Source organism: Oryzias latipes, chromosome 6, assembly GCF_053564925.1.
Source record: "Oryzias latipes strain Hd-rR chromosome 6, Olatipes_Hd-rR_3.1".
NCBI classification, from domain to species: Eukaryota; Metazoa; Chordata; class Actinopteri; order Beloniformes; family Adrianichthyidae; genus Oryzias; species Oryzias latipes.
This window is the reverse complement of record NC_136242.1, coordinates 18,950,388-18,970,517: the sequence shown is the minus strand read 5'-3', so window position 1 is coordinate 18,970,517 and position 20,130 is coordinate 18,950,388. Positions and strand designations below refer to the sequence as shown.

The following is a 20,130-nucleotide window of genomic DNA, read 5'->3' as shown; positions in this document are numbered from 1 at the left end:
CCAACAGTCTCGCGGCTCATCTTTTTAGCCAAATCTTGGCCAAAAATGGCATAATCATAATTAAAAGGACTTTATGAACGCTTTGATGCTTTGTTCTGGTGGTATTCATCAGGCACAAGTAATGAACAAACCAAACTCAACGAAATCCGAGGTCATCCAGTAAATGTGTTTTCTTAACAATAGATCTGTGATGGAAAATGAAAAATATATTGACTTATAAAATGTGCCCCTAGAGAGTAAATTAAAAAGTATACCCTTAAAATGAATAGTATTATTATTCATTAAATTTACATTCATGCAAGAAATTCAAACTTTAAAATATAAGTTGGTGTTAATGGTTTCTCTTTATTCTGGTTTCTCTTTATTTTATTTATTTATTTATTTTCCACTGGTGTTTGTCTTTGTGTATTTTATTGCGCGGGGGTAATTGAATGTATTTTATTGTATTTTATTGCATTTGTTTTTGTTTTTATGTACAGCACCTTCAGCTGTCTTCTCGTCATGAAAAGTGCTACATAAATAAAATTAATTTGAATTTGAATTTAAAGTCAAAAGAAATGCTATTTGCTGTATTGCAGGAGGCATTGCTAATTATTTTTAGCCATACTTTACATAGCAAATGTAATAACGGTAACAATCTATATTGTATCACAGTAGACTCCAACTATCGCACACATAAAAGACGACGTAACTATAGCCGATGCTACAACTTTGATGCAACTATTGGACAAAAATGAAGACAAAAAAAAAAAAACATTTTTTAGGAATACTCCATAATGAACCAAATAATCCTCTGAGGGGCTGCCATCTTAGACATTAGTTTGCTTTTAGGAAAGAAGATGTATGAAGTAAATGGCAGCAAATTTGAATCGTTAAAATTGAACAAATTTGTTCACAGAAATTGGAACTGGAACCATGGACACAATATTAAAATGAGAGGAATGTTTTTTGCTCCCAAAGGTTTTAAAAGAACTTCTCCTTTCAGCTGTTTTGGTACCACAGCTTGAATCATAAAAGCAGTCATTGTTTTGGATTAAAACATGGAACTGTGATTGTGCCCAACACATAAAATCTTGTGAAATAAAACCAAACCTGACAGACAGATGAAGATCAGGACACAGTTGTAGTAAAAATTATTCTTTAATACAGAACAAAATTAGAGCTCAGCTCCAAGGCTCCGTCCACCCAACACACTTCATAATACAGATGAGTGGAGGAGAACAAGAAAATCAACATGTAAGATCACAGTCCGCTCGGCCAAAAAACAGGAGAGGCGAAAATAAACATGGAACGCAAAACCAAAGTGCTACTGAGCGCGACTCTGAGACATCCTCGCCTCCTGATCTGGGCTACGACCATGGGGACATGCTCCTTGGCGTCATGAAGGGCTCTCACACCTTCTCTGCTTCAACCCCCCCCCTGTCAACAGCACCTCAAAGCAGGTACTCATCTTTCAGAAGCAGGTGAGACCAGAGTGCAGTTGGGTTTGGAGGAGCACAGGGTCATGTTTGGGGTTTTTGTTGATGGTTTACAGCTCTCAAATGGGACTTGACCAAGACTTTTGGGTCAGTGCCATGGCTGTTATTGTATGCCTGCTTTGCTGATTATCTATCAACTGTCGCTTGATAGATGCTGGGATGGAATGTTTGAAGTTTTGGAGGTAATGGGATGAGGACAGGTGGGATGTCTGCAGAGGCCGCCCAGTAACAACCCCTTTCTATACTAGCACAGGGACATCAACAGAAGTACTACACAGATATGTACAGAGCAACCAAGCAACACATTGAAATACTGACTAATCAATGCAGGATAGGAAGGGTTTTTACAGTCCAAAATGAATGCACACACCCCAGTACTTTTTAGTGAAGTTGGTCCAGTCTTTAAGGCTCTTTATAATCCTGCTCTTGCTACAAACAGGCAGTAGTGAAGCCACCACGACATAGATTTGAGTCTCACATCTGTGCTTGACTTCTGAATATGGCTGCTTTGTGTTTCTATACACTGAGCTGACAGTTACCCTCCTCCTCCTCAGTGTTTGAAACGAAAGAAGGCGTCGTCTTGCATGTATTCCCTTTTTTGTGCCAAATCACGCTCTGTTCCACACAGTTCTGTTAAAAAAAAAAACAGGTGCTCTTCGGTAGTGTTGAAGGTGACGGATGGGAGACGCTAATGGACAAAGAATCCCAGATAGATCAGGGTGAATGGATTACGGTGAAATTAGACTCTGGTGGTGTATGCATTACCATCTGAATGGGGGGAGCAAATGAATGATCGAGCAGAAGAAGTGGAAATCTATATTTGGTGGAGGATTAAAACTAAGCGTTGTAATGAAGAAACAGAGTGGACACAAGGAAGCACACACGTAGAAGGAGGGCATCTGCCAGCTTCATAAAACATATCTTACACCTTAACACACACACACGCGCACACGCACTGCTTCACATGACAATCTACATCAGAGAGAGGAAAGAGGAGGGAGGCACTGCACAGAGAGAACTAGCACTACCAAGGACAGACGCACACCTAACACACTGTACAGGGTTCCAGTCTGCGTTCCACGGCACTCTCCTGGCTGCCAGAACCTCGCTGCGTCTTATCGTCAAGAAAAAAAGAACAGCCAACAAACAAAGAAAACAGACAGGAAAAAAACATACACTTTGGATCCCACTGGCGATAATAACAAAATATACCAGAAACAAAACTTAGGATATAAAAAGAGCCAGTGGCACCGGGTTTTACAGAAAGCTTTTTCTCAGTGACTGGCTTTTGTAGAGCTTTGAGCTTTTTCTTTTAGTCTACCAAGTATATACTTCTAACCTTACCAGGCAGCTAAAATCTATACAGTACTGTCATTTTTCATATATTTATAGATATTTATACACTATACAAAGTTGGCAAAAATACATAAATAAATACAATAAATCAGATTGTACACATCACAACTGTGTGTTTCAAGATAGAGCACTCTTTGTTAAAGAGGTCGGCCATGGCAAGTTGAGAAAGGAGGCGAAGGAACAGGAGTGTTACCCTTTGTATCCCTTAAAGCGGAGAATTACCCTCAGATTCAGAGCGAAGCCCAATATCAGTGAAGTGTATTGCTTTTTACCTCCCTGATCAAAAAGGTCCAGTTTCTGACGGCAGTTATAGGCTGCTTGGCCTGAATCACATTTAAAAGCAGTGAAGGATCTGGATATTAATGGTCTATTTTTAGACTGTCTGTGGCCTTTTTTTTTTTTTTTTTTTTTGCCTGGTTCTGGCAGATGGTGTTGAAAATGAAGGTTGAACTGCACCTACTGTCTTTCCTGAAGAGAGATGATGGCAGGAACAGCATGTCAGAGGTCATTACGGGTTCTCATAGCAAAGAGATAAGCTCCAGCACAGACTCAGTCAGACACATAAGGTTGTGATTGACGGAAAACGATGAGGTGAAGGTACCTGCAGAAAAATATCTGACCTTCCAATGAAACATCTGCAAACTTGGATTAGATGTGACATATTTTAAAGATTTAGAAAATGTTCTATTCTTTCCCTTTTGTGAATGATGAAGCTGTTATTGGTTATGTCAAGTGGCCGTTTAAAGTCTAATTCTTACAAAAATACCAGGCTTTTTCTTCCTAAAGTTTGACATCTCATTATTTTTTCACTAAGTAATATATTTGTGTCATTCTGTACTACACAAAATAAGACCTGAAAGACCTGACTAAGCTCCTGTCTTTCATCCCACCTTACTTGACCTAGGGCTTTGAGATGTTGGTCGTAAATGGGTGGTTGGGATTACAGATGCACACAGTGACAATGAGCATCTTGAACTTAGTGCAGGGGTCTGCAACCTTCAACACTTAAAGAGCCATTTGAGTAGATTTCTCACTGACCACAACCCAGAAGGGTCCACAAAGTCTGACATCTCCATTTAGAAAAATAAAGACACTGATTTGCATTTAAGGTAATGGTACTATTATATATAAGTATATCTCAGTATATAAATGAATAATATAATATAAATAAACTGTTGTTTTTTTGCATAATAAAACTAACATAAAGATAAAATACAATTCATATTACATGAAAAAGTTTATAACTTTTAACATAGGTTCATATGGCTTCCTTTCAAAATAAAAGACACTGTATCATATAGGATTATCTTACTGCAACAAATGCATAAGTAGGTTGCTTACTGTCAACAGTGAAAAAATAAAAAAGTAAAACAGTTTATTTGACCTTTTGTGTTATATCTCAGTGAGAAATTTGTAAATCCAACTAACCACAATTAAATTAGAAATAATTAAATTATTTTTACTGTATTTTTTGAATCATTAGATGCACCTAAACTCCTTGAATGTGTTCAAAAATAGAAAATCTGCCTTAAATTGCAGTGCACCTTAAATTCTGATTGTGTTTAGACACCACCAAGTGATTTTCTGTGCTACACATTGCTCCCTAATCTGTCAACATGTTTTAATACAACTTGTGATACGTACTGTCCTTCAACTGTTTGTGAATTAATTGAATAAAGTTTGAACTATTTTACTTTTAATTGACTTTACTACAACCTTGCTTTACAGCTACTTTTTAAAAATCAAACCCCTTTTATTCTTCTTTAACCAGAGAGCCACAGTGGACGTTTAAAAGAGCCACATGTGGCTTCAGGGCCGCAGGTTGCAGACCCCTAGCTTAGTGGATGGTGCCCCTCCCCTAAGGATAGGGTACAAAGCTACTTTTTTCACTTCAATAGTAGTCTTTCAAAATATTTTAATCATCTGGCTAAAATGCCACACAGAGGCCCTTCTGTTAAGGCTTTGTGGGCGTGTCCAACTGGGAGGAGACCCATTGTGGACCCCAGATATGCTGAAGAGATTATTTCTCTCAGCTGCTCTGTGAATATCTTTGCATTCCGACTGGATTAAGGAAACAGGCAGAGAGAAATAAGTCTCAGCATCTTTGTTGAGTCTTCTGACCCTGCATCACCATGGAAAAGCAGCAGGTGATGGATGGATCAGATTGTGATGTTCCTGCTTCATAAATCCTTCTCCCTTTTCTGTAAGTGCCGCTATCTCAGAATAAAGCCGGGGTGATGCTCCCTGACCTTTCAGAGCCAGGTGAGGTCAGAGTAGAGGTAGATTTGAAGTTTTGACATGTGCTGCCAATTAAAGAGACAAGTTGTAAGCACTCAAATAATATTTCCAGGGCACGACAGATGGGTTGTTTTCTTTCATTTGGAGCGCACTTCTTCCTTGACACGTGTTCATCCCCATGTGTGACCCCGGCTCACAGCAGCCATGAGTCAAGATTTAACAAGGAAGACCTCATCAGTGTCAGAACATGGCCAATCCTGTCTAACACAATGGTATTACAGAAAATCCCCAAGCCAGTAAGCAGGGAGGGTGAGGGTTGATGCCAAGCGACTGGGGCAGAGGGACTCCACAGGGAGGTGAGCAGCCCTCTCACACATGGCAACAGGGAACGCTCTGCTTCAGATGCGAATGCAGTGAGAAAACAATGCTTATGGTTTCAAATGCATGAACACAATTTTGCTCAGAGTCACAAATTAAGGGGGGTTGGCAGTGTTTCTACAGTAAATATGGGATGTACAGGGTATCACTCCCTCACTTCGTTTGTCTTGCCTGAACCGCACAACATCTCCAACAAAAACAAACAAACAAACAGAAAAAAAACACAGCCGACATCAAAACCCTTATTCAAGAAGGGAAATCGGCTTCATTATCATCAGCATCACCACTGTTAGTCATGAATGTCGTTGTTTTCTTCATTTCAGGTGACAAACGAAAACTCGACATATGACAAATGCAAATTCTTCACCAACAATATTTACATAAAGTTATTTTTTAGAACAGAAGGATGTCCTTCTCAAGATTTGGTAAAGAAATCTAAACAACACAAGAACATCAAGCACACACATACACACTGACTGACAGTCAAATGTTGAAAATAAGCAAAAAATATATTATTACTTATTGTTCTTCATAGTCATTGTGTTACTATTCAAACAATGCTTACTTGAACCCTGATTGGGAGAAGTCAACCCGGTTTTTAACCAGAAGACTAGAGCAATTTAGAGGGTGAGGGTAAGGGAGAGGTGAGGGCCGTCTGCTCAGGGTGAAATGCACACACAAGACAAAGGTGACACAGATGACTTCTGGGCTTACTCAGCCATTCCAGTTTCTGCAGAATAAAGTACTGTGCTTCCTCCAGGACAAGATTAGTGCAGCCCGATTTCAATCTACACACACACAATGCGCACACACAACACTCTCTGATACATGAAACACTACCAATTCAATATTGCATGACCAGACCAAAGCAGGCACCTTTTCAATAGAATATATCACCAATGTGTTGCATATAAAAGCTGAACCCATCTGGAAAACCTTTAGTAAAATATTAGAAACAGGGGAAAAAGTAAGACAACCCTTTGATTTGATTCAACAGTATATTTTACTAATCCTTTGGCAAATGGGTACCCCCCCCGCCCCATGGCCAGCAGAGCAGCAAGCTCCTTAGAAAGCAAACAGACAAGGAAAAGCTGTTAGCGACAGTGAGGAATTGAGCACATCTGTGATGAATCACCGCTGTGGAGATTCATAGATGAAAGGAAGCAGGTAAATCCTCCATTAAAATATAGCATTACTTCATTTTGTGACACACTCATGAGCCGAAAGGACAAAAAACACATGAAGAAAGCAGCTAACCATTATACAGTGTTCACACGGGGCATGTGACATGTCTTCAAGAGCGTGCTAAAACCAAACGCAATTTTGTTGTAATTCATCTTTTGGAAAATCCTTTCAGAGGTCACCACAGCAAATCAGCTTTCATAGATTTGGAGATTTTTATACCGGTTGCCCTTCCTGACACAACTCTGTATTTTATCTAGGCTGGTAACCGGCACAGGAGTTCGTAAAAATGATTTAGCATATGGTGTTTACACTGGACGGTCGCTATTCAAATGTCCACCATGTCCACCGCCTGCAGTTGGAAGAGGCTTGGTGCGAAATCTCAAAGTGGTGCAAATGAATCTTGCTGCAGGTATTTTCTTTCACAGCTCTATTCCGATTTATGAAATGGTGTCATATACCTTCAGCCGGGCACAAACTTCTGTGAATTAAAAGGGATGCCATCCAAACGTCACTATCAAATCTGAGTGATTGGTCAAAATTCAACCTGGTTTAACTTCCAACATGCGTTAATTGGCTGCCTATTTTTACGGAAAGCTCGAAAACGGTCCATAAAAAATGGCCCGAAAAATGTGCATAGCAACATGTGAACACAAGACACTTGAACATGGAAGCCCGAAACGTGCATATACACACACACATTGACTTTACAATGAAAGTGGTCACTTGAACGTGTGTTGCCAAGGGTGGTGTGATCGTACTTCCTGGATTTCTTTAAGTTCTTCTCATCTTTAGGGCGGATATGATTGTCTGTAGTACATTTAGGATAACTAATAATGAGCGCTCCAGTAGGGATCAGTAGCCAGCCTTAATAATCAAACTTTATTCCAGAAATTAGCAGGGAAAACTAACATCATTCTTGTTTCACTCAGCTGGTGAGGCAGTTTTGAAAAAAAGTGTATGACTGCCATGTAAGCCCTATAGACTATAACCAGTTAACTCAAACAGTAATTTGCCTGCTAATTGGTTCAGATGAAGAATTGTTGCCGTGCTGTAAAAGAGTAGAAGACCTGAACACAAGCTGAATTTATCCGAGAGCATCTGCATCCCTGCCCGGCTATATTTGTCAGCTCCGAATGGCTGAAGGTCGTTTTTGACTTAGGTGGTGCCAAGAAAACAAAACATATTTGGAGCTGTGGGACAAGTGGCACTGCAGTAATCTGGGATATGGAAACCGCTTTATCATTTATTTCGGTGCCATGAGGCTGTTTGACAGCTGGCAATGACAACATGAGCAAATATAAAGCAAACATGTTGTGGTTCTAAAAAAAGAAGCTGAGCATTTGTCTTCTTGTTTTCTTACTATTTATTTTTTATTTTTCGTATTCTCAGAAAACCCACGAAGGCTCCCAGTCACAGCAGTGTAGCAGGGAGGATTTTATGCTTTGGAGTCCATTAAAATTTAGGAGTTTGTGTATATCCAAACAAATCTGGGGCATAAAATTTTAAAACCTGAAGTCCTGGAGCCCTGAAGCTTTTCGGAATCATTGACATTACTATGCTGCATATCAAAATTAAAACATGTTATATTTTTACAGATTCAGTGATTCTATAAAGCACAGACTTCTAACAGAAAGATGACATTTTTTAACAGTGCTCACCTGTTCTTTTACTGTGTAAATGTAACTGTCATTGTTGATGTATATCACTCACATCTGCTGAAATGATCAGTCCAAATAAAATATATTTTTTTATTAGGAATAGAAATAGCAAACTAAACTTTCAGCATAATCTTTCTGCAGAATTATGATTCATCACTGAGCCACACTTTCATCCAGCAACTCCCACAGTCCACGACTGCGTCTCTGCAGTCCAGCAAACTTGTTTTCCTAACGGTGTTTGAAATGAAGCTTTTCTGTTAGTGACTCTGTTTCCATCAGAGTGGTTTGATTTAATCATAAACTGTAACTTCTGTTTAAGCACCTTTGTATTAAATGTTTCTGGTAAGATTTTCTTAATTGTAAACGTGTGTAACTTTAACATTTTTGTTCTGATGCTTCTAAGTCTTCTTGTTTCTGCCAAATTTTTAACAGAAAAGAAATTAAACGTTTTTTTTCTTAATATTTTACATTTTAAAAAAAGTTTGTAAGGCTATTCATGGTTTCAACTGAGCTTTTGGGGGGAGCACAATACCAAAGTCATGGTTAACAACAAATTAGAGTATGTTAGCCATATTCAAATGCAAATACGTTTGCGTAGACTGAACTGAAGATTACAAGGTGAGGTTTTTTATGATTATGACTATATATTTGTTTACTCTTTCAGTATTTACAGTATTCTTCATTTGCTTTAGGAAAAGCTAATCATCTCTTAAAAAATCACTCTATTCTTTAGCTTTCCGACATTTTAAGGACAGATTACTGCTGTGTTTAATATAAAACTTGTGCAGTATTTTGCCGTCAAGCAGCGTCACCTGTAAGCTTTCTGTCAGAGCTTTGCATTCTCTCCAAGTCCTAAAACATGCATTCTAGATAAATTACTGATTTTCTTTTGGTCCAAGCTCTTTTAGGATAAAGGAGGAGACTGTAGCAAATGAGATTAGGACTGAGTCCATAAAGGAGCACTCATGTTTTCTGATGCTTCACGTTGTGTGTTTTTTGTTAAGGATAGGAGTTACTTCTGTAGCAAGTGCTCCAGGTCCAAGAAAGCAAAAATTGCTCCTTTCTGTCTTTGTAATGGAAGAGTAATGTACTGTGACATTGCAGGCAGTGGCTGTCAAAACAGTGGGCCCTGTTCCACTGCTGCCCAATTGTTCTGAAGGGTGCTGGACTGGATCAGCGCATCGCAGCAGCCAGCTCCTGTATGGGGCATGAAATATTCTCCGCATGCCGTGTGCTGCTCAGAGCAGCTCATGGAAACGCTCGGTGTGGAGCAACACGGATCACAGGCGTAACTGCATCTTTATCTTTAGCACAAATTCGAGCGAGCATGAAACTCGTCTGAAATAATGGGAACTGCACTAAGCCACAAAGATGGGATTCATTTCATTTAATAGTCAAACCCCTCTTGAAAAGACAACCGTGCAGTGACACAAAACAGTCAGAGCTAAATAAAATCAGAAAAGGACAAAATTCAGCTTTTAGCAAGTTTTTGCTGCAGGATGTGCCTCACGGACCACCGCGCCACTGTACCGCTACAGTACTCTCTGCTGCTCTCAAGCACTCAGTGCAGAGACGATATCTAATCTGTTTCAGCAGGATCTCAGCGGCAGATCAAGCCATCATCTAATATCACACCCATCAGTGATACAGTTCCTGTGAACTGCAGCTATAACTCAGAGGTTTTAGTCAGTGCAGAGGATGACTTCTGCTTGCATTTCTGCATGTTGCTCAACTCCCTGGACAGAAGTGCGGACTGTTGCTTGTGTCTCAGACAGGCTTCTTGGTGATCGACACACCGCTGGGCTGATCCGCCTCTGTGTGACACACAGACGAGTCTGATGCTACAACTTCATCCTGACCTGACATTTCAGACACTTGCGCTCTGCCACCAGGAGGCTGTAGCTGCCATACAAGTACACACATTCAAACACTGCTGCACAAGGGATGACAACAATGGCAAAAATAGGAAGATGAGAGCCCCACCTTCTCTGTGATCTTCACCTCATCCCCAGACCCTGAAATCAAACAGACCTCACCTCTCCCCGACTGCTGCCCGCCCCCTCAGATACCCCTCCCTTGATTTTCACCACAGCTATAATCATCATCAAAACTATCATTATTATTATTGTTATTACATTTTAAAAAGTGCAAAATGAACTCCCCCGCGCCCTCTTTCGGAAGGCAGGGCAGTAGAATATGGGGAAAGGATGGCAGTAAGAAGAGCAAGAAGAGCACAAAAGGAGAAAGAGAAAAGAGAAGATTTCTGCCCATTTTCAACCCATTTTCCTCCTGTGAATGCACACTCACCAGCAGGCACACGTTAACATGACACACCATAGAGTCAAACCTGGTGGAGATCAACGCCCACCAGCCTAAAACAAGAGCACAGGGCAGCACAAATATGTCATAGTGTGCACACAACCAAATGCATGTACACAAAGAGTACAAATTGAAATCTTTGCTTGTGTATCAACTTTGGAAGAAGATTTAATGGGTTTCAAATAGTTTCTCCAGTAGATGATGCTGTGAAAAGTGACATCATAGAATCTCCAGATAGAAAGATTTGTTTTCTTGTTTCTTTGTTGTTGCTGCATCGACATCTTCTTTTTTCTCTCTCCGTGTCACGACTTGTTAAGTCTGGAAAAATCAGGAGTGAACCCTTTCACAAGTTTGTGTTCCCACTTTTCCACTTTGCAAAAGTTCTTTTTTTTTGTAATTGTTTTTAATCTCTTTTTCGATTTTTAAAGCTACAGCACAGCACCCACGGCACACAGACGACAAGGAAGGCTCCAGAAAAATGGGTGGGGCGAGGCAAGTCATTTACTAATATTGTGCGCGAGGTTAAAGGTGGGTTTATGATAGGAAGAGAAAACGAAAAAGAAGAGCAGAGAAAGAGAAAGATAGAGGGAAGGAAACATCACTCTGGAGTTCAGCTTGTTTCACTGCAAACCAAGCATTGACTGTTTTCAATAACCTCAGCTGAAGTTTAATCCACTTTTTAAGAGGGGGGGGGGGACGCAGAACAGAGCTTGTAGCACACTTAACAAGGATGATAAATATAATGAGACAGAAGGGATGTGAAAAAACATGGGGTTCAATATGTGTGAATATAAGGGACAATCTGTCAATCTATCCTATAATAATATATGTACATATAGTACATACTGTATAATATTGTAGTAATCGTACAACAGGAATAAAGGAGATCAATCACTGTAGAAGTTTCTCTGTGATCTACGGGACTGGCACCTTGGATAAGGCGACAGTGCAGTTCAAAAGTTAGGGATCCAAAAAAGAAAAATGCTTATTAGATCATGTGGATAAATACACAGACGTACAGACAGATAGAAATGAGGGGGGGGGGGCTTTTGGCAAAGTGGAGACAAAAACTGAGACACAACTGCACAAGTACAAGGAAGAATTGGGAACAGAAGCAAAAAAAAAAAGAGGAGAGGAAATTGAGAATTCGAAAGAAAAGAGAAGAGTTTAAAGGTTTAAGAGAGCAGATGGCTAATTGTACCCGTGTTTTGCAGCCTGGCAGCAAGTCAGTCTTGTGCATAAGGAAGGGAGTGGGAGTAGGGAGAGGGAGGGGGGATAGGAGATGGGGCCATGGAGGAAGCTGGGTGGTGCGATCAGGCTTTGAGAGCGTGCCACTGGGCGACGTTTGTACGCGGCCGAGCGAGCATGTCTTTCCAGTGTTTCACTTCTGCAGGTCCACTCTTCCATGAAAGGTAAATCTGAGGGCAGACCAGAAACACAATCACTGTGTAACCTCCATAACATGTCCCAGACAAGAACAATTGTTGAACCGCTTCAACTTTTTGAAAAAAAAAGAGTTTTTTTTTTTTTTTTATAGTCATTTAGGTAAATTTTGGTTCATTCCAGCTCAGATAACACTTTTTCTACAAGATTTACTTTGGGGGACATTGTGTTGGAAGAAATTAACACATCAAGATAGAGGTCTCGGTTCATCAACAAGCTAAAACTACGGTGGCCCATGAACATGTTGAAGAAGAAGAAAAAAAAATTAAACCGTGAGTAATAGTAATCCATAATCAACCATGAAAAACGATAGTATTAGTTTGAACTTTAACTAGACACAACTGATCAGTGTCATTTTGATTCAAAATTTGTCTTTTTGCACATACAGCTACACAAGTCAAATAAATGACAGAAAAATTAGGCTTATGACTTGAGCAATGCCCTCAGGTCAAGTTGAAATGAGGACGTTTCACTTCATGTGGAAAAAAACCAGCAAACACAGCTGTTTTTTTTAGAAATTCAAAGACAGTCTTAAAAAAACACATCTTTTTTTTTTAATGCAATTAAATCCTAAAAGCCTCCAAACCTTAATGAGCTGGAAATGTTTGCATAAGAATAATGGTCAGAGAGCAACATGGGGTGAAGCAGACTGTCAGATGTTATTAGTGCGAAAAGAAGCCTGAATTAATTTAAAATGTATATTTTAACATTTGAAACTTGTAAATTCTCACACATATCTTTGCAGATAATCATCACAGCTGTAAGGATAAGAATGTTTGCAGTTTTAGTTGTATTCCTTCCATAGAAATTATCTGGTTTTTGCTCTGTGCCAAAATAGATTGCAAAGGTGATGGGAGACAGATTTTCTCATCTGTAAAACTGACTGGTCATTTGCACAGATTTCTATGTTTGTGCTAAGCTAACCATCTGCCAGGCTTAAGTAAAGCGACAAATGCAGGAGTTATCAGTGATTTAGAGGCAGCTGTGGCTCAAGAAAAAAGGTGGCAGTACAGTGAGCAGAAGGTGTTTGGTTTGGTGCCCAGTTTCCAAGTAAAGATGTTGTAAACTCTTCAGGAAAAACACTGAAGCACAGATGGACTCTGATATGTTCACAAGGAACATCATCTGCTATTTGCAGTAAAATCCAACAGAATACAACAATTCTTTGATTAGAAGTTTGAAATGATTCGTTTCAGAACATTTATGAGACATTTCTGATGAAGATAAAGACATAATTCAAAACAGCAAACCAATATAGCAAACCAACCCTAGTTTAATATGTCAGAATTTCAGAGAACTTATTGCATATTGCATTTGTTAAGGCAAAATATTTTTCGCAACCAACAGTAAATAATTTGTGGTAAAACACTTAAATTTACTGCAAAGGTAGAAAAAACAGAAAATGATCTGTGAGTGTAAAATTCTGCTCATGTAGCTTTGAATTTTTGTCCGTTTTTATACCTTAGTCAGGTTACCGGATGTCTTAGTTCCTATTACCCTTACAGGTGGATACGGGCTGGCTGCAGGTTTTAAAAAAAAAGGGGCAAATCTGCATGAGGAGTGCAAGTATACTGCACACGATTTTAAGGTTGTAGACCACTCGGTGGTTCACTGCGGGCGACAGGCCGTAGTGAACACCTAAACAAAACCTAAGCCTCACTAACGACTAAATTGCCGTACAACATGGCATAAGTGTGATTAACTTACATTATCCCTACAAATACTTCACAATACACAACAATGATACGTTCCACTTTCATGACGTCCCTTAAGGTGGCTGTTCGGGTCCAAGACACACCTGCACTCCCTTTAAGATGCAGCCGCACCTGTCTACGACCCCCCACGGGTTTAGACAACCCAAAAACCCGCAGCACCCATATGGGTCAATCCCTGTTTGGGTGCCTGTGACTAAGGCATTACATAACTCACTGTTAAAATGCTGTGATCCCTATATCCCACATTGCAACACTGACTGTGTTGGCAATGTGGGATATAGTTTAATGTAAAGTATGATCGTACTTGTTGAAGTTTAAGTATGTTGCTCTAAACTGATTTATTTTGCTCGGATTCAATCAGAGAAAGCAAAAAAAAATCCTCATGACATCAGGTTACCTTGCCAATCACGTCGTTGCGGCTGAGCCGGTCCTTGTCCATGACAGTGATGACGATGGTGGTCTCCCTCAGCACATGAGCGGGCACGTCGAAGGGGAAGGACTCATTGAAGACTGGGTTCAGACAGCACTTAATAACCACCGTCTTCTTCTTCTCTACACGCTTGTCCTTGTGCATGAGCCACACTTTCACATAGGGGTCTGCAACATAGATGCAGTGAGCAGCCGTTCATATTAGCAGAATCACGAAGATGCTCAGGAATAGTGGATTTTAGGGTCAGATTTGCAATTACCCTCCTTATTGTTAAGTCAAAAAGGCAGCAGGGAAGCAGTTACAGAGTCTGAGCTCAAGGTCAACCTATTCCCAAAGCTGGAAAACATACAAATGAGGAAGTATTTATGGAAATAGTGGCCAGGGGATTCAGGCTACGTTCACACCGCAGGCTGAAACGACCCAATTCCAATTTTTTTGCCCCTATGCAACCTGTATCTGATCTTTTCATGACAGTCTTTGAATCCGATACGTATCCGATCTTTTCAAATGTGACCTCTGTCTGAACGGCCAGGACACATGTATCCGACCTGTACGTCATTGATACGCTACAAACGTCATTATTCTGCGTTGAAGTAGGCAGGAACGATATAACATAAAAATCAACCATGGCGGACGATGCTGCTGAGACCAGTCAGTGGAAGGGAAGCGAGGTCACCGATTTGATTAATATTTGGGGTGACAGCTCTATTCAGGCCAAACTCCAGGGTTCTTATCACAACCGGGCGTTTTTTTTTTTTTAAATTTCCAGCGAAATGGCCAAGCTTGGTGTTGAACCTTTCCCACGATTACTTTTTTTTTTTCTCCCTTTCCGACCGCGGTCAGAAGCGCGGTGGACCGAAGGCGTATCCCCCTCCGGGGTTCACTTCCTCGTTTGGACCCTTAGATTCTCCAGGATTCTCCACAATGGGTTAATAAAGAGTGCATAGGATTTATTATGGGGGAAGCCTTCTTTTATTACCGTTCTCCTTCCTCCCTAACACACAACATGAATGTGCGCCCACACTGCCCCCCTCATTCTCTACCTTGCTGCACGCACACTCTCCTCTCTCTTACACACACGTGCACGGCCCCAGCACATACACATCCCTATTCCACAACAGTGGGCACAGACGATCCTGGCTCCAATGCCTTCTTAAAATGAGAAGATTGTAATTGTGCTGGCTCCTTTGTGAAAATAAATGTAATAATGCAAAAAGAGCTCCGCTGTTGACAACACTGTTGTTGACATCCATTATTAACGTTAGCTACTTCCACAAACAACGAGTGACGTCGTACACCGTTGAGTACTCTTCTGCGCATGCAGGTCAGTTCTGGGTCATTTCATGGTCACACAGGAGATCAGAAAAGTTTGCATTTAATTGGAAATGTGAACAGCCTTGCAAAAAAATTGGATTTTTTCAAAAAATCGGAATTGAGCATTAGGCCCTGCAGTGTGAACGTAGCCTTAGTCTAACTATTCTAGGGAACTTAATAAAGGTAACAGCTACCACTCTTACACCTGGAAGGATTTTACAAAATAAAAGGGGGAAAAAAACTTTTCACAAAAAATGCCTATTTTAAAAACCAACCAGACTTGGCTGATACACATTTGGTTGGAGGGCTCCTGATCCTCATAGATAAACAGAAAGATAGAGGTCATCTGAGAGATGCTTGATGCAATGTCACCTTGCGGCCGCAGTTATCTAAAACAGACAGTGACTCTCCTCTGCACAGGCAAGACTTTAAATATTTGTAGAGGAAGGCAAAGCGGCGAGTGAAGCCACAGACCCTTCATCATCCAGAGAATGAGGGATGAGCAGCAAGCACAGGTTGAAGAAAGAAGAACGTGAATAAACATGGAGGAGTGTCTACCTGAAGTTCCACCGATATCCATGGCTTTAAGATTGCGAGCTTTGATGATGTTCACAGTGATGGTGTTGGCAGTGGGGTTGTAGCAGAGAGACACAAGCAGTTCTCCTCGTCTCCCCTGAGAAGAACATGCGTAAACACAATGGAACAAGAATCCTCCTTGATAAACCTACTTCATAAAAAAATTGTGGCATCTTATATGGCTGTCCTTTCTGCCCCAAAGCTCTAGTTCAAAACACAGTTAGTCTGGTCTTGTGCAGTGGCCCTGAAGTGCAAATCAAGCTAACAAATAAACACAAAAACAAATAAAAGATTACAAGTAAAAAAGTAAAACAAATAATAAAAAAACAACCAAAACACAATCAATTTCAAAAAAATGAAAACATATTCAGAAAACAAAAGGAATTTCCAGAAATCAAAATAAAATGTTAAAAAATTTAACTCAGTAAGAAACTAGAAAACATAGATACTATGGGACGTCACTGATTGGATATCCCATAAGATACCTACTTTTTCAGTAAATTTCTTGTGTTTCGTTTTTGAACATTTCATTTTGATTTCCAGAAGTTAGTTTCTTTTCCAAAACGTTTCATTTTTATTTTGTTTAATTTTTCTTTTAAATGTAATTTCTTGTAATGTGTGGTTTTTTTTGGGGTTTTTTTTTTGCTTTTTAAATTTTCGTTGTGATCTTTAATATGGTTTTGCATTGAGTAATTTGTTGGTGTCATTTGCACTTCAGGGACATCGTAGTCTTTGCCAAAAAAGTAGCTCATCCTAAATTTGCATCCACCAGGCCAACATGCTGAAAAGCGTCCCCAAACTCGTCCCACTTGCTTTAATAAGCAACACGGAAATAATGTGCCTCAGACAGCCTCTACCATCTTACACTGCCATCACTGCAGGGCTTGAGCTCCTTCCAGAAGGTCTTCATCTGGCCCAGTTCCACTTTGTTCAGGGGAATTGACACCTCTCCAATGGGGTCGTTTCTGCTGAAGCGGTCATAGTCCAGAACCTGCAGGTAGAGAGTGCGCTCCCTCACCTTCTCATATGGGAAACCTGAAACAGACACAGAAGCTGATAAAACACTGCCAGGAGCAGCGAAAGTCCCAAAGAGTGAGAAGCTTGTATCTGACAGTGTGGCAGAGGGGGGTGTTATCAGCAGAGTGCTAACAGAGGGGAATTTGACAAAGGCCAAAGTGCATGTAAAAAGCGATTGTCAGTGTTTTCCCAAATGACCCACAGCGATCATTACGGAGAATTCCTCACTGGGAAGCCAAACTCATTCATTTTTCATCAGCACTTGTGATTCTCTGGAAAAGATTTGGACTGCATCCACATTTTTCTTTCTCTGTCTAACCATTGCTGTCAGGCAAAAACATTGGAATTTCAAAAGGGACTGGCTATGAATGTGAATGTAAATCAACAGAATAAATAAGTAATTATTTAAATATCGTCAAGCGTCGTAGCGTCAATTTTTCAAAATGTAAAATTCTTCTCAATAAGCTCCGAGACTCATATTTTAATACAATCTGGTTTCCATTTTTAATTCCTGATAGGGTGAAAATTGTCACATTGTTTTAAAAAAAAAAGATTAGGTAAAATAATCTATTTGTGCGAGGAACAACAATGGACAAAAGATCTCAAAACAAAGTAGTCAGGAATTAATAATTTCCTAACAAGTTACTTAAATTTATTTTTCCAGGAAAATTGAATGTCATTAGTCTGGAGGGTTCCTTGTTTCAAACTAAAATCCAAACAGCGTTTGATGGCAATTTGTCAAGAGCTCAGTCCAGATGGTACTGATGAAACCTGCAAGTTTTATCAGTAACATTGGGAAAAATGAAAGAGGTTTATGTTAACTCTAGTCAAAAGTGGCTCAAATCTCTGTTCCTAAAAGCTTTTTTTAATGAAAAGTAATACATTTTTAAAAAATTGGACCAAATAAGAACAAATCAGAAATCCGGAGTCTTAAATGGGTTTGGATTCTGTACGTATTTTTTAAGTTAAACTACTGAAATATTCTGGAGGTCTCATCTAATAGCTTTAATTATCATTTTGCCTGCCTCATTTTTAACTGCACACCACCCTGTCACTCCTGGAGGATTAATCCATGTTGCCACCAAACTAGAGATTAAATCCTACGCCAATTTACTGGATGTCCTCCATTTCCGGGCAGCAGTCAGAAGTTTTATCTATTAAAGTTATGGACAGAATTTTGTACAAAAGGCAGACCTGGCAGTTTCCTGCATCAACTGGAAATGAGCCTGGTTTTTCTAGCAAGTGCTCAGAAAGCTGCAGGGAGACTGAAAACACTCATTGTGACGATCCCAAATGCCCCACTCTCTCAAAAAGCATCAAACAGCATCAACATTTTTCTTTCTTTTTTACTGGAACATGATGTCACTCAGTGTCTGTAGTGACGCCAGCTTTGATGAGTGTTTAGAACACAGACCTTCAAAGAGGAAAGTTTCGTTCCAGTGGGGGTTTAGGTTCTTCCTCTTAACCTTGGTCTCCAGCTTGTGCTTCTTGTCGGGCAGCAGGTAGATTTTAACAAAAGGGTCTGAGGTTCCGGAGAAGTCCTTGGCCGGCAGGTCCTGGCCTTTTAGGACTTTGACGGTGAGTGTCGTGTTCTGGAAGCTGTAGCCTATGCTGAACTGGATCCGGCCCAGCTTTTCACTGATAGGCCCTTCACCATCGTCATCCTCTGAGCCTGGTGACAACTGCAGGGCCACAAATGCAAAACAAATGAGTAGCGAATCTCAGAGCAGCCACTTGCATGAAGAGTTAGGTGCAAGGTCATCAGCAGCACACACAGACAGACTTTGACAGAGAAAAGAAGTAAGGTAGTGGGATTTTTGGAGCTCCAGCTTCTACTCTGAGGCAAACATTAGTCAGAGTCACTCTTTAAATACCTTACTAATTTTCTTAAAAGGAAGGAGGCGCTCAGATTGAAGATACAGAGCTTAAGACCACATTTTGCTTTCCCGTCCACTGTGACTTCTTTATCATTACCGTGTACTAAATGGCCGCAATCTGATAAAAGCAACAGATAACGAGTGAGAGAGCATACAAGAGACAAAGTGAAAGGAGATGAGACAGAGTTGTGTGAGAAGCATCAATAGTTACAGCTACAGAAGCAGAGTTCAAGGTTGGTATTCTGCAGTAGCAGCTGCTTTGACAGTTCCTTCTTTTCTCCCTGTGGCTCTGCTTCCTGACTGTCTTTTAATGGATTTTCCTTTCTTAACGTTGCATTTACAGGAAAGAGGAGTTTGATGAATTTGTTTTAACAAAGGTTACTTAAATTCACCTCTGTGTGGAATAAATATTTAATTGTCCAATCAAATATAAGGAGTAAACATCACATGGCTGATTGTGGAGCCTGATGTGGTGCTTTTTGTGAAGTTTTATTTTTTGTGTTGTTTTCATTTATGCTCTGATTTGACAGTCGCATCAGGTTTTAGTTTTTATTGATAGCCGCTGTAGGTGTTCTTAGTTACCGGCCGGTCAAAACTCGAGTCTCCACCCATCTTCCCATTTCAAACTTCGAATTTTTGCTTTGTCCAAATGAGTTCACATTTTGCTTTTTGTTTTGCCCAAGATTTATTTATTAAATGTAGTTTCTTCTACTCCTGCATTCGGGCCCTTTCACAACTCCTGACAGGCACGCTTATTGTTAGCGGTAGAAACACACTTCAGACACTCAGAAAAACAAATCAATATTGTGTGGCTCATTTTAAATGAAGAGAAAAATCGGAATGAAACAAACAGGCTTGTTGTGCCGTTGTGATACTTTCCTCTCTTTCTTGTATCAAACATCAACTATTATGACACAGGAGTACAAAAACAAACTAAATGCAATTACTGAGTTACTTTTTAAACATAAATCTTTCTAATATTTGCCTTCAATCATTCACATTTAAAAGGTCTTAAAATAACAATATAGTAATATCAGCTCAAGGTTAACATGCAGTATGCAAACCAAAAAGCATTTTTAGAGTGAAATTTTCAAACAGACATTCAGGCATAAATATTTTTCAGCAATATTTATTTACCAATGAGAA

General features: G+C 39.9%; 1 protein-coding gene across 7 annotated transcripts in view; it reads right to left on the bottom strand.

The window, feature by feature from the left end:
• Positions 1-1,121: 1,121 nt before the first annotated feature.
• The window catches only part of syt7a (synaptotagmin VIIa), a 97,509-nt gene continuing 78,500 nt past the window's right edge, over positions 1,122-20,130 (bottom strand). For all 7 annotated transcript variants that reach the window (XM_078948683.1, XM_078948684.1, XM_078948685.1 and 4 more), the window contains 5 exons: positions 18,522-18,789; positions 16,956-17,125; positions 16,073-16,187; positions 14,168-14,367; positions 1,122-12,030 (listed from right to left, as the gene is read on the bottom strand). In XM_078948683.1, coding sequence (XP_078804809.1) covers positions 11,926-12,030; positions 14,168-14,367; positions 16,073-16,187; positions 16,956-17,125; positions 18,522-18,789 — 858 coding nt within the window. In that variant the 3' untranslated portion in view covers positions 1,122-11,925. The remainder of the gene's footprint in view (positions 12,031-14,167; positions 14,368-16,072; positions 16,188-16,955; positions 17,126-18,521; positions 18,790-20,130) is intronic.